Source organism: Triturus cristatus, chromosome 2_2 (assembly GCF_964204655.1).
Source record: "Triturus cristatus chromosome 2_2, aTriCri1.1, whole genome shotgun sequence".
Lineage (NCBI taxonomy): Eukaryota > Metazoa > Chordata > Amphibia > Caudata > Salamandridae > Triturus > Triturus cristatus.
This window is the reverse complement of record NC_140582.1, coordinates 265053089-265066842: the sequence shown is the minus strand read 5'-3', so window position 1 is coordinate 265066842 and position 13754 is coordinate 265053089. Positions and strand designations below refer to the sequence as shown.

The window sequence follows — 13754 nt, the reverse complement described above, 5'->3', positions numbered from 1 at the left end:
GTCCTCGTCTATTTTCTTCATTCTGTGATTGTGCTCTGTCATTTAAAGCGCTTGTACCCCGTGCTGAGGCGCCGAAGCGCACTGGACTTCCAGGCCTGGATTAATGATGATGAAAGTCAAACAACGAGTACCAGAATGCAGCTGGAAAAGGTGCCTGGAAACACTCTCCCCTAAGCGGCAACTTTTTTCACTTCAGAAGCACAGGTGCCCTTCGGAAGCACCTCCATCCCCTCAACAATGCTATCAGTGTGTACCCTCCAGTTGTGTATCTAGAAAACGAAGCTTTTTTAATCTTTTCAATTTCCAACGTCTAGGTCGGAGGAAAAACGTAGCGTTGATTGTTTTTAAGATAAAAGGAACCCCCTCCCCCACAGGAGCACCGTGCCGCGGCTCCGCCCACTCTCATAGGTTTAAAAGCCCCTCGGCTTGCTCGTGCATAGTACTTTTCCTACATTGGCTGTCGGTTCTGCGTTGTGTTGCTGGTCTTTGCGCGAGTAGATTTTCAATTGCATTTTTTTCCCTCGGCCTGTATTCAGCATGGTGAAAAAAATCAGAAGTGTGGTAAGTCTCTTGTTCAATCTGGGCGGCGTTTTGACTTTTCTTGTCCACTCTTATGCTTACCTCTGACCCTGCGGCCTAGCTGGAGAGAGATCCGAAGGAGGGATATGAGAAATAATGTTTGTTCCAGGTGTTCCTTAAAAGTGTCCTGGTAGCAGTGGATGAATATTTCTCTGATTAAGTATTAATTAGTAGAGGTGGGCGAGCGGCCGGAAGCTTAAACCTGGCCCAGTTCGTGGTACTATTGGAATTTTCCGCTTTCTTACCTCTCCCTACCCAGGATGTGGCCTAAGGACTAGAGCTGTCCAGCTGGGAGACCGGCTCGAATCTCGGCGTCTAATCAACAACCTGTGATTCTGGTCAAACACCTTAATCTCGTCCCGGGTACACACCATAAATGTGACCTAATATCACTGGTGTTCAGGTAAAGCGCTCGAAGTTCGCGCTAAGTAAAACTTCAGAAACTGGCACGGAGATGAAAGCTAACTAAGCCTTAACATGAGGCAAATTGATACCCATTTACCGGCTGCTTTGGACAAAGTGAAACAAGAGAACCTGCCTAAATAAATTGTGCGCTCTTCGCACCATTTTCACAAAATGAAAGCACTTTACTATAAAGTTCCTTTATAATCTGGGCCAAGTACAGGGTTTACATGACGAGTGACTTGTCTCTTCTAAGTTAAACACATTAGACAAGTACCACTCTTAATGCATTTCTATTGGTGCAGTGTGATGTGACGCATTTATTTCCAAGCCTTCCCACGTTGAAGAAACCTACTCTGATTTAATTTTGAATAGACTTTTATATTGTAGGTGTTCCCTGTTTGATTCACGTAGCAAACACTGTCAGGGCTCGAGCTTAAAGATCCGAGCCAGAACCTTCCTTGACTGGGCTCTCCTTGGGGCATATTATCAAGCCAGGCGATAGAATTATCGCCGCTCTAGCGGCAGAAAACTGCCGCTAAAGCTGCGATAATGGGCTTGATAATATGCCGCAGAGAATTCCAATAGAAGCCCATGTTAGACGTCCTTTACATCTAACATGGGCTTCAATTGGAATTCCATAGGGCATATTATCAAGCCCATTATTGCCGTTTTAGCGGCAGCTTGATAATATGCCCCCTTATTCGTTTGTTGCCCCGCCCGTCTCTACTAGGCCGAGCGACTAGTTTTGGCTTTTTAGCCATTGGGAACGTGAGCTGGGGTATTCGCACCTGTGCTTAAAATGGTTAAAAGCAAAACCACAATCTCCTTAATCCAACATGGTTTTGGCTAATCCTAGTACGGCCATAGATAATTGTGATTAAAAACTCGTAAGGCTCTATTAAAACGAATTTATTTGCTTACCTTTCCCTTGTCGTGAACTCAGTCCTCGGTGCTATAAAAATCACCTAGCTCACCTCTGAAATGCGTGAACCGGGTTTTGTCTTTTCCCCCTTGTTTGTGTGCTGAACTAGGTATGTACAAGTCCGAAGGCAAAGTGCTCTGTGCAAGGTATTGAGCATGGACGTGGGTCACGGAGCGTCTCTCGAGCCCTCAGTAGTTGAAACGTGTGTGCAGGACACTAAATAGTTGATTTACAATTGTTGCCACTCCATCACATCTAGAAAGCGCGTAATAAAGTACATCTTCATGTTCTTAGCTGTATTTTGAGACACCAGTTTTGGGCACAGTGGCTTTAAAAGGGGCGCTAGGTTGAAGTTTCCGCAGGAGGTAGTAAGTTAATGTCATTGTGTTAATAGTCCTGTAGTGTGGAGAACAGTTTATCCGCTATTGAGTTAATGGACAACTTGATGTTTCTCTTTTTGATACCCTCTTCTGCTGCTAGGCGCTTTGTTACGTTGGTTTGGCCTTGCTCCTTAGTAAACACGCTTGCCATCACGACCATCCATAGATAAGTACTGATTACCAAATTTTATGTCCTAAGTGTGGCTTACGTCACAAGTGTGGCTTCTACCCTTATCAGATCGGTGTAGCTAAGGCAGTCCCTAACGTCTGGCTCTCTAAAGCAAAACCTCAAGTTAATAATAAAAAAATGCTCCCTACAGATGCCAGAGGCTCGGTGTAGAACAAGGGGTGCATGTCGTTGGTTCGCCCCTTTATGTCGTGTGTAATCTGAGGATCAGGGTTGTGGCATGTGGAGTAGTCTGAATGTAACCTAGGACTGTGTAAAACACAATTTGCTTTTCCATGATTGTGAATCTTCAAGGTATGGTAGATTGGCACTTCGGCTTTATTTCAACTTGACATGCATCTCCTAATGTAGTTTTAAAAGTGCTACAAACAAGAACTAATTTTCTGGTTATTCGTGCTAAAAAGTATTTCTGCCACTCACCGATAGTACCCATGATACCTAATTTCTGCAGGCGGACTAAGGAGTGAATGGGGGACAGTATCAAAATCTGTGTAGGGTAAGAGGTGGGCACCTGTCATGACTGCTATTGGTCAGATGAGCTAGAAGGGTAACTGAGTCGTTTTCTGAACTTCCCAGGGATTGTTCATTTTCTGCATCTGTTGTAATTTGTGCTTTTTTTTTTTTTTTTTTTTTTTCTCCAGGCGGAGTTTGACGATATCCTGGTGAAGTCCCACTTGAAGCTGGTCGTCGTGGACTTCACTGCGTCTTGGTGTGGGCCGTGCAGAGCGATCGCACCGGTGTTTCAGGTACATAAGCCTTGCTTTAATACTATATCTGTGGTGACCAGTTATTAAGGCATCCCTTCCCTTCAAATAGGCCTTGCTATGTGTCCTGCTGCATATGAGGGGTGAGTTCTGACCTCTGGAATCCATCACAGTACCTGGAAATGGGTTAACCAGCCTTACAGTCCACAGCATCTGGTGGCACCACAGTGGCTAGCGAAGGGTCGCCTACAATAAAGGCTCTCAAAGCGCGCATGCCCAAGGCAAGGGCAGGCCAATGTGGGGCCGGACGAGGCTGGGCTAGGCCACCTCTCTTCGTTCATCTTAGCTGGTCGTCGTGGACTTCACTGCGTCTTGGTGTGGGCCGTGCAGAGCGATCGCACCGGTGTTTCAGGTATACAAGCCTTGCTTTAATACTATATCTGTGGTGACCAGTTATTAAGGCATCCCTTCCCTTGGTGAAGGACTTCAAATAGGCCTTGCTATGTGTCCTGCTGCATATGAGGGGTGAGTACTGACCTCTGGAAGCCATCACAGTACCCTGGAAATGGGTTAACCAGTCTTACAGTCCACAGCATCTGGTGGCACCACAATGGCTATGCGAAGGGTCGCCTACAATAAAGGCTCTCAAAGCGCGCATGCCCAAGGCAAGGGCAGGACAATGTGGGGCCGGACGAGGCTGGGCTAGGCCACCTCTCTTCGTTCATCTTAGAAGTAGTTACTTTAAAAAAAAAAAAAAAAAAAATTCTAGCAAATGGATAACCTGCCTACTCACCCAGTTTTTTTTTTTTTTTTTCTGGCAACAGCACTTTTGTCTGACGAAGTGGCCTTCCTACATATAATCATTTGAAGGCCCAATTGAACAGTTAACACATTAGGCAGTTGATGTTGGTAAATAAATGCCCATCTCCCCCGGAAGTGTTACTGGGTGCTGCCGGCACTCTTTATAAAAAGTGGCAGTTTTTTTACACAGACCCTGCAACGAGAGCGAGGTTCATGGCTACTATAATCGGCACCTACCAGCAATTCACACCTACTTTGGAACGTGGTTCTCGTGCCCACGTCCTACTCATTGCTTAGGATCCTGGCAGTGGTGAGACTAAGACCCCGAGCATCTCCATGCACAAGAGGGCCAGGGCTTTTTAAGCACCTTTTTTTTATAAGCGATGCTGAAACAAGCCCTACTCTGTTCCTCCAAAGGGACTGTTCAAAAGCAGTGGTGGCTGGTGAACTCTGAAAGTGGTTGGGACTCTCCACCTGACGAAATAGAAGTGACAAAATGGAAAGTGGCCAAATGGTACGTTTAGCAGCACAATTTTCAGATTTGTGAAAATGCCATAGCTTTGACATGCATTTCTGTAAAGGCAGCCATGGAATACCGAATAAGTGTGGCATTGAAGCTTGACTAATCCCTGTGAAGGCTGCAGAACTTTTTATTAAATAACACATTTGTTTTACATTTTGTCAGGTGAACTCCTTCCTCTCGTCAGAATAGGGGCTCCTTTGTTTTTTATGCTCACAATTCAAGGTGCAGTTTGAGGCAGTGACTAGCGCCTCACCACTTTCAAAGTTCACCAGCCACCACTGGATGGAGGCAAATAATATCAGATCTTTGAAGTTTTTTTTTTTAATATATAGCGTGAACTTGACCTGACATCGGGTATCTGAGCGCTTTACATGAGTACCTGTTCCATTACATGAGGACACATTCGTTACTATTTTTATTTTTTTGTTGATCTCTGGGAGATTAAGTGATTTGCCCAGAATCACGATGTTGAAGGTTGTTGCCAAGACTCTAAACCTGTTCCCCTGATTTGAGTTTGACCGACCTAGGCTACATCTCTTCATCTGTATGTGCGAAGCCTAACACTGTTACTACAATCAGCCTGGAAGATTGGTTAGACCATTTTAAAGAAGTTTATAGTTTGAGGGCCACCCACCATTACAAAGAGGTTGTCTTCCCTGTAGACTTAATCTACTACATATCTTGGAGGCAATTTAGTCACCCAAGAAAGCCCTGGGCCTAGATGGGGTCACTATGGGCCTATCTAAATCGGCACCCCTTTTTTTGACATTTTCTTAATGCTGTCTGTAAAGTGGACCTCCTGCAGACATGGCATACTGCTGTAATGGTGCCAATTTTTAAGAAGGGGAAACCTGCAATGTTCTTGGTGCTATTGGCCAATAACTCTACTGGATTCAGCAGGAGAGCTGGTGGAAGAGCTGTTCTAGAGCACCTCGCGTATGGCAAGGTGACGCACGCTGTCGGAGGTGCGTTATGGGTTCTGAGGTGTGAGCACTGTGGAGCAATGCCTAAATTTACAACTACTGGTCAATAAATATACTGTTGCCAGGCAGGGCTCTGTCTGCCTGGACTTCAAGGATCTCTCAGGCCTTCAAGAGCATAGTCGGGTCCAAACTATAGGGGGCTTTATCTGAATTTGGAGTGGGGGGCCATTCTGGTGTAGTTCTCGAGAGCCCTTCATTAAGATCTCTGGGGTATGGCTTTTAAGTGAACGGACAGATGGCTATAAATTAGGGAGAAGGGTGTGACAATGCTGTCTTGGCGCCTGCATTGTTTGGGTTTTTTTTTTGTACGTCGATGGCCTTGGTGCAGCACTTTCAAATGCTGTATCGGATGCTCCTTCAAGTGGCAGGAAAAGGGTCCCAGCGTGATTATACAAATGATGTGTTTTTATTATCTAGAACCCTATTGTCTTTAAATATTTTATTCCAAGAGTGTCTTGTATGGGCACACTAAGCCTGGTTACCAACCAAGCAAAGATTTGTTTCATGGTTTGCAAGCCCAGAAACGTTAAGATGAGGGGCACAGATCTGCATGGTCATCCTGTCACCCAGACTGAGGACTTTTCATATTTGTGAGTAGTTATGGTTGCTAGGAGTAATTGGGGAGGGGGCCTAGGTTCACTAAGGAGAGGGACACCTTTTAAGGCTTTGTGGGTTACGTTTTTAATTTGGCCAAATGCATTGGGGAAAACGTGTAGTTCCTCATCCCAGAGGTCTGTAAGAACAGGTGTCACCTGGACCTTGCCTATGGTGCAGGAATTTGGGGATACTCCAATACAAGCCCCTGCTGGTGGTGTACAAAAGGGTGCTTGAGCAACTTCTGGGAGTGCCCCTCTCAGCTTGCCTTAACTATATTATACAGTAGGAGCCAGGGGTGGAGTGTGCCGAGGATACAATCAAGCTAGGTTCCTGGATTTTGTTGTGGTCCACCTTGGCTAATCCACATGCCTCACTGAGTAGAGTACAGCAATCAAAGATTGCCTCGCCTGCTAAAGTAGCATACATTCCCTGGTTTCACATCAAAATTGAATGAACTAACCTGGGCAGGCCTTTATTTTTATTTTTTTCTTCAACCCTTCCACCATATGGAAAACTGATGTACCTTAAATCCACATTTAAGGAAACTTCCAGAACCCTGAGGAAGTACCACAAATTCTATCGGTCGGTCAAAGTATACGGAGATTCACACTTATGCTCCATCCCTGGAGCCAAACCTAGAGTGGATTGATGGCACGAGAGAGGCTACTAATCACCAGGTTCAGGGTAGGATTACTGAGGTGGCAACTTGGGTTTCCTGCTTGGCTAATTTAAGCCCTCAAATGTTCTGTTATGTCTCTAAGTTTGGTTTAACTTCTCCTTGTGTAATTATATTTTTTTTATTGACATCATATCTTCTCAATTCAGACTGTACATAAACGGGGGAGCGGGGTTAGCACTTCTAGAGTATTCCTAGTATATCAGAAACAGCTAGATACTCCATTGAACAGCAAGTTGTTGGTTTTTATCCAAGTTGTATTACATTTCTGTATGTATTAAGTGATCTATTTTTTTCTTTTTTTCTTTTTGTATCCAGATAGGGCAGTTCTCCATGATCTGCCAGAAGGCCATTCGTGTCTTTAAACACACACATTATGGTCACATTCCTTGATGGCTGCTGTTGTCTATGATAAACTGTATGAAGTATTTAGTGTGGCTTAACACGTGGTTCCTTAGCAGGAGGGAGTGGTGTCCATGACGTGTATAACTTTGTTTTTTCTTTATGTACTTTCTGCAGAAGTTCAGCACGGAGTACCGTGGTGTAGTATTTTTGAAGGTGGATGTTGATGATACTCCGGTAAGTGAAACGGAGCACCTTATGTTATGACTGGTACTGTGATCCGTCAATTAACTTTCCGAAGCAGTTTCCTCTCCCACAAATTATAATCCATTTACTTAGTATTGGCACTTTTGTTAGCCCTTAGTAGGCCTGGGAACTTTGCTCCGTTCTGAGTTTTCCGCACTACAGGGTGCTCGTGGAGTGCAGAAAACTCTGCTTTGTGATGTGCAGCAGAGCTTTTTCCCTGAACGCTAAGTGCACAAGCTGCCGCTCTGGTTGAATTGCTACCCAAGCGGCAGGAATACCAGCACAAACTGCAGTCTGCACTGCACACTGCCACTCGTAGAACTTCAGGGAGATTTTGTAACTTTGCAGAGTTCCGCGTAGCTGTACTATGCCCAGCCCTTAGCTAGAGAAACCTGACGGGCTATAACTATGTAGGATCGTGTTAGGTTTAATGTTTTTATTTTAAAATTGTCTTAGTTTATAACTATACTTCTCTAAATTCTCAAAGGGAGCAGAGCAGTATTGCTCTAACCTCTTAACAGCCCTTTTGAAAACGTAATTTTTGTCACCCTGTACAGATACTGTCTGCATGTTGAAATGGCTGGCTGAGAGAGGGTGCAGCCTAATTAAAGTTAAAATTAGTTACTACACCCTAAGAATTGAGTACATTTTTATTGGCTGACTTTGTAGTCTGCACAGCGTGACTTTAAAATGCGTGGCCTATATAAGGATGTACTTTGAACATGCACTGGCATCAACCTACATTAGCCTAATTTAATGTACAGTGTTAACTGTGAACTTGTGGCAGTCTGCAGGCATAGATTGTTTTGATAGTGAATCCTCGTTTTCTTGGCTTGGTGTGTACAAGACATGACACTACTGAAACTCTTGAATCTTAACTGCGTCTACCATGGAGCTAAAATGTGTGCTGAATTCATATGCTCCTATCAACAGGTGTTGGCTGAAAGATACAGAATAGAAGCGATGCCCACATTCGTTTTCATCAAGGATTTTAAAAAGGTATTTTCGGAGTTCTTTTCTACCAGAATTTGAAGTCTTTGCACAGCAAATTAAGACCACTTCTATCAGCTAATATTGTTTCTGTAGAAAACTGGAGTTTGGTACCACACCATTAACAATTGAAACTAAAATACCTGTATTGTGATTTCTGACGCTTTAGCTACAACTTTGTGGCTGCCCGAGGCCACCGCAGGGGGCCAGTCAGGAGGGTGGCCCTATAGTGACATCAGGCTTCCTCCCCACCTCTCCCCCCTTCCTCCGGGAGAGGGGGTTGGGGGATTGGCTTGAGGACTTGCCACCAGGGTCGCAGGCGTGCCGCGTCCTGTCTAGAGCGCCGGGCAGGGTGAGGGATACAGAAGTCCGCCTCACCACGTTTTCTGCCTCTTGTGCACCAGATGAGCTGCGGACCCCACAATACTGGACATGCTGTCTAAGGGGTCGTTCTGTCCTTGGTGCATGCGTGATCTTTTGCTGCATATGATGTCATTGGAAAGCCGGTGGCATCGTTGCCATCATCGTGGGGCAAGCCATTGGGTGTTGCCAGGTGAGTGCTGAAACCCCCCTCACCGAATCGTGCCGTTGCCGTGTGGTGCACCCAGAGGCTTAGTTGGCTGAGCTCTTCCACAGGGGAGCTGCTGCTGTGGTGCAGCGTGGCCTAAGCAGGCTGGCGGGTAGAGGGGGTGACCCCGGGATGTCCGGAACCGGAGCCTCCAACACCAAGGCCTAGGGCTGGCGACACAACCTCAGCACCCACGACTGCTTCGGCATGTGGAAATGGGCCTAGGCATGGGCGGCTAGCGCGAATGGGATAATTGCTACATTGCCCAGTAATGCATTCCTTTTTTGAGTGACAGATGTGGTGGTATGTTATAATATAAAGGGTGTAATCCTATCGTGCTGGCCATCCTGTGGCAGGAACACATAGTGAGCCTCGTGGGGTTTAGGCCGGGGTCGCCGGCACAGGTAGCGTGAGGCAGGTTGCTCCCGTTGGCAAGGCTAGGCTGTCCACCTCTCCACACCCGGACCAGACAGCCCCAGAGTTTTCCCTCCTCGCTGTCCTCACCAGCCTAACCGGGTTCCTCACGGCCAGGCTCGTGCTGTGGCAGGCTCCTGGGTTGCCCATGCAGTGTCCTGCTCGCAGATGCTTTCTCCTGCTCCTGGGGAGGGTGTGGGGGGTGGCGCGGCTGCCTAAGTGTGCAGCAGCATACCACACGTTTGGTGCTTGAGTTAGGGGGACAGTCTAGGACTCCCAAAAAATACCACCCCTCCCATCCACGAGGCGCTATGAACTGGCTTAGCACTGCAGTCAGGATGGCCAAGCAAGCTGAATGCTCACTTTGGTGGAGGGCTAGTTTGGAGCCTGCCAAGACGTATCACCTGACTGAGGTTGCTAGTGGAGGATTCTTAAAAGGTGCAGTAATTGTGCAGTGAATTTTGAGGTATTTTTGCACCATTGCGCGTTAACCATCGTTGGGCATTCTCGGGGACCCAGAGTGGCACTGCCCCTCTTTTAATAAAGAATCCCCGTTTCCTGGTCATGGGTAGTGAATGTTTCATGTCGTAAGACGTCACTTGGACACTGGCACGGAAGTGTGAGTTCGGGGTTAGGCCTCGTAGCATCTTTGTACCAAGATACAGGTTGCGCAGGGTCCATCGTACCTCAGAGGGTATCGTTCCTGCCTTTTCACCGCTGCGCCTTAGCCCCTAGCGCAGTCTGGCCGTTTCCACGGGCACCACCCGGCAGGGTTAACTTGCATCTCCTGCCTATTCCAAACCCCCCCCCCCCCCCCCCCCCCGGCAGGCGACCTGTTGATACCCCGCTGTTTGAGGTTGAGCTTAGGAGTGTTGTCTCTTCCTAATTTTGTTTGACAAGAGACCACCTAAGCCTCCATGGCATCAGCATTTTACTAACTGCTCCCTTTATGTTCCTGATATTGGAAATGGTGGTGGCCCTCTGCAAGTGTACTTTAGGGCCTTTTCTGCTAATGTGATCCAATTGATGGTTGAGGCCTCTGGGTGTGGTGCGATGTGCAAAGAATCTGTGTTTTTTTTTTTTTAAACTTTAAAAAAAAAAAAATTATTTAAGTAAACCACTTCTTACAGATCTCCGTTGATGTGTAAGGTCCAAAGTAAATTGAAAAGCAGCAAGGTTTAAAATCGTATGTTTTTAAGATTAACAATTCAAATTTTTACTCTGCCTGGTTGACGTGAGCTACTAAAAGCACTGTTAATCTCTTTATAGTCTCACAAGGGATTTGATACTACGGTTTACTCTTAGCATTTGAGATGAGCATGTTTTATCATGTCTTTGAGCTGTGAAGTTGGTGTATACAAAAGTTTGTAGCTCATTTTCTCACTTATTTTTTTTCTTTAGGTTGCTACAGTTAGAGGAGCTAACGAGGCAGCAATCAAAGCAAAACTGAGAGCTCTTAGCTGATTTTACACTTGTTGTTTTGCACTATGGAAATTTGTCTCCTACTGTTCCAGCACCACAGCAGAAAGGGAAATTGTTGCAACTCGCATGATTGATATATATATATATATATATATATATATATATATATATATATTTTTATAAACTTATTTATATAAATAAAAACTAGTGTTATAGCCGGCCCTTTTTAAGGGACTGAATATTTAAGCATTAATTTATTTTTCTAATAAAAATTCACTTGAATCCCTTGAATTTACTTTATTTCATATTGGTGAGTTGTGATTCATGTGGTGGTGGCTTGGGCAGAATTTGCTCCCCTTCATTGTGGAGAGGACACTTTACCAGAAGTGAGCAGTAGACTGGACGGGCATTTATTACCACTGAACATTCTTCGGTGGGCTGGAGCCCTTGAAGGCTGGTTTTTTTGAGTCCTGCTGCCTCCCATTTTCCAACTCTGAGGCTAATGTGGAACAGGCAAGGTGAGGCTTTAAGAGGGAGTGGGAAAGTAGAGCTCGGTGATCGGAGAGAGATTCCACAAGGAGACTAAGGGAGCAGTGCTACTTGGCTGCTTTTGGTATCCAGTCTGGACCTGGCAACAGTTGGTACGAATTTGTTCCTGAATTGGTATTATGTAATGTTCTTGGCACATGGAAGGGGTAGCAGGCTAACGACAGTTGCAAGGTAGCGGGTATACAAACTGGGCTTTAGCTCAGGTTTGTTCTTAATGCTTGGAAAATCCTATGACATTGACCTGAAGGAGAAGCCAACTGCTGCCTGCCCCCCCCCCCCCCCCCCCGGCTCTCCTCTCCCCACCATGGGGACTATGGTCCTGAACCCCTGCATCAGTCTCATTTTAACTGCCAGCACCAACCCAAACCTTGCAAATAGAGGGCTAAAGTTAACCATGTTGCTACTATGCAGTTGTTTTAGTGCTAACCCATGTTTAGGACCACTGCCCACACCAAAAACCAGATAAAAGATGAGGGCGTTCGACATAAGGGTACTAATCTAGAAGATTTACTCAGTACCACCACCAGCCCGCAGAAGTGAAAGATGCCACTCCTGGTACACTGACTAGGTGGGGACAGCCTGCAACAAATTAGCTCGGTAAAAATCCTGTATCCCAACCGTACCTTGGTATACAGAGGAACTTGGGAAGCAAAAACGTGTTTGCGTTATCTAGAACCGAATTGGAGTAAAGAATTCAAGAAAGTTCAGAGAAATCTACACTCTCACGGTCTATAACCGATTTAATGCAAAGGTTTTTTGCAAACCAAATTAGCCAAAAGTTCTTCTAGAGAACTTTTCAGAACTGTATCTAGCCTGGCCTCTCCGATCCACTTAAGATTCAGGTAAGTCAAGAATTATGTGAGGACATTAAATTATCTTTTTAGCCTTCAATCCCTTCCCGCTGGGAGAGATGGAAGCCTCTGTCCGAGGGAACCAAGCAAGCAACTGGCCTCCTGCCCACGTTTGATAAATGAAACAAATACTACTTGCATCAATTAGATCACTCTCCCTATGACCCCCTGCCTGGATCAGTGGTTGTTAGCCTCAGACTATTGCCACATCACTTACCTCCTGGTTTAATGCTATGTTGGAATCCAAGGCTGGATTATTGAAACTGCCTCTATTTGAATATTCAAGAACGATATTTAAATAAACTGCAAATTCTGCAAAACGCGGCAGCTAGGCTTACCGGCAAACCAAGATTTGTCTCCGTTTCCCAGGAAATCAAGATTGTGTTGGTTGACTAGTCAGAAAATTGATGTGCTGCACATCTATGCACCGTTTTCAAAGCTTAACATCGGTTGGGACCAGAATACCTGAAACAGCAGTTTCAGTGGTACACCCCTAAAGACCCTTAGCTCACTAGGAGCTAAACGAGTGACAGGACCCCCACCCTATCAGGAATGCTATATGGGGTGGGAGAAGCTTCATCATCACTTGTGGAGCAAAGGCCTGGAATGATATCTTCTGCCATTTTAAGAATACCACTGATCTTGTGGTATTCAGAAAGGAACTACAATCCTGGCTTTTTAATGAATAGAATCTCTATAAGAACTTACTCAGCAGGTAGCCGTCAGTGCCAGGACACCTCCGGGTATCCGTTACGCTTTAGAAATTTATATAACATTACAGGTCACTTGTAATGACCTGAATACCACAAACTTGAGTCCATGTCAATAATAGTTGTAGAATGATTCAAGCTAGGCTGTCACAAGGGAGAACAAATTTGCTTTGCAACATAAATCAAAGTTTATTTAATACTTCATCGAAGTGAAGTAAGAATCCCAACAGCTGTATAAAATATCACTGATTTCTGTTCCAAGCAATATGCTTGTTGTAAAATTGAAACTAGCACAGTAAAGCAACGGTTTTGTCTTTCATAACAAATGGGCCTGCACATGCAGTGTGTATGATTTTAAGTGACCAAGAGCTCCTTATTTGGAACTTTTGATCTTCAAAGAACCCCAAAACTACAGAATCAGTATGGGGCAAAGGAGGGCTTCTTCTGTGTCCTTCCTGGCTGGAGGTGCACTTTATGCACAAACCGCATTTTGTCTCTAAAAGTGAAGAGGGCCAATTGTCAAGTGGGTGAACTTTGCCTCATAATATAATACACCTCTGATGCAGTGAGACCAGTATGGAGAGCAGAAATCTCTCCTCAACCCCCCCCCCCCCCCCCCCCCACCCCTGTCCCCAAGCACGCACATAAAATTTAAGGTCATACACTGGCGGAGAGTGAGATAGACTGGTAAGGTGTAGAGGAAACCAGCCCAAAGATGAGGGAGCATGGCATGGTGGGTAAAGCCTAGTGTTAGGTGGGGGTTCACCTGGTCCAATGACTGGAGTGGCGCAACAGTGGCATATTGGTGTGACCAGAGTAATCCTTTCAAACATGACTAAGTCTGGGTTGCCGAAAAGGGCATCTAAGGCATGGCCTGCAATATGTGGAATTGGGAATCAGCGGTT

The 13754-nt window shown here is 45.5% G+C and overlaps 1 protein-coding gene across 1 annotated transcript; it reads left to right on the top strand.

Annotated features, from left to right (window-relative positions):
• The first annotated feature begins 402 nt into the window (after positions 1 to 402).
• Positions 403 to 10921, top strand: LOC146862132 (thioredoxin-like). The gene is made up of 5 exons (XM_085643223.1): positions 403 to 561; positions 3115 to 3219; positions 7277 to 7336; positions 8279 to 8344; positions 10719 to 10921. Exons 1-5 carry the CDS (start codon positions 538 to 540, stop codon positions 10779 to 10781), a joined length of 318 nt encoding a protein of 105 aa, XP_085499349.1. The 5' UTR covers positions 403 to 537; the 3' UTR covers positions 10782 to 10921.
• Positions 10922 to 13754: the final 2833 nt, after the last annotated feature.

What these genes read in the sequence shown, in the direction of transcription:
- LOC146862132 (XM_085643223.1), top strand. Translation starts at nt 538, where the DNA reads ATGGTGAAAAAAATCAGAAGTGTG. An exon ending in TGAAAAAAATCAGAAGTGTG is followed by an intron (nt 562 to 3,114) that starts GTAAGTCTCTTG and finishes TTTTTTCTCCAG; the next exon opens with GCGGAGTTTGACGATATCCT. An exon ending in CGATCGCACCGGTGTTTCAG is followed by an intron (nt 3,220 to 7,276) that starts GTACATAAGCCT and finishes TACTTTCTGCAG; the next exon opens with AAGTTCAGCACGGAGTACCG.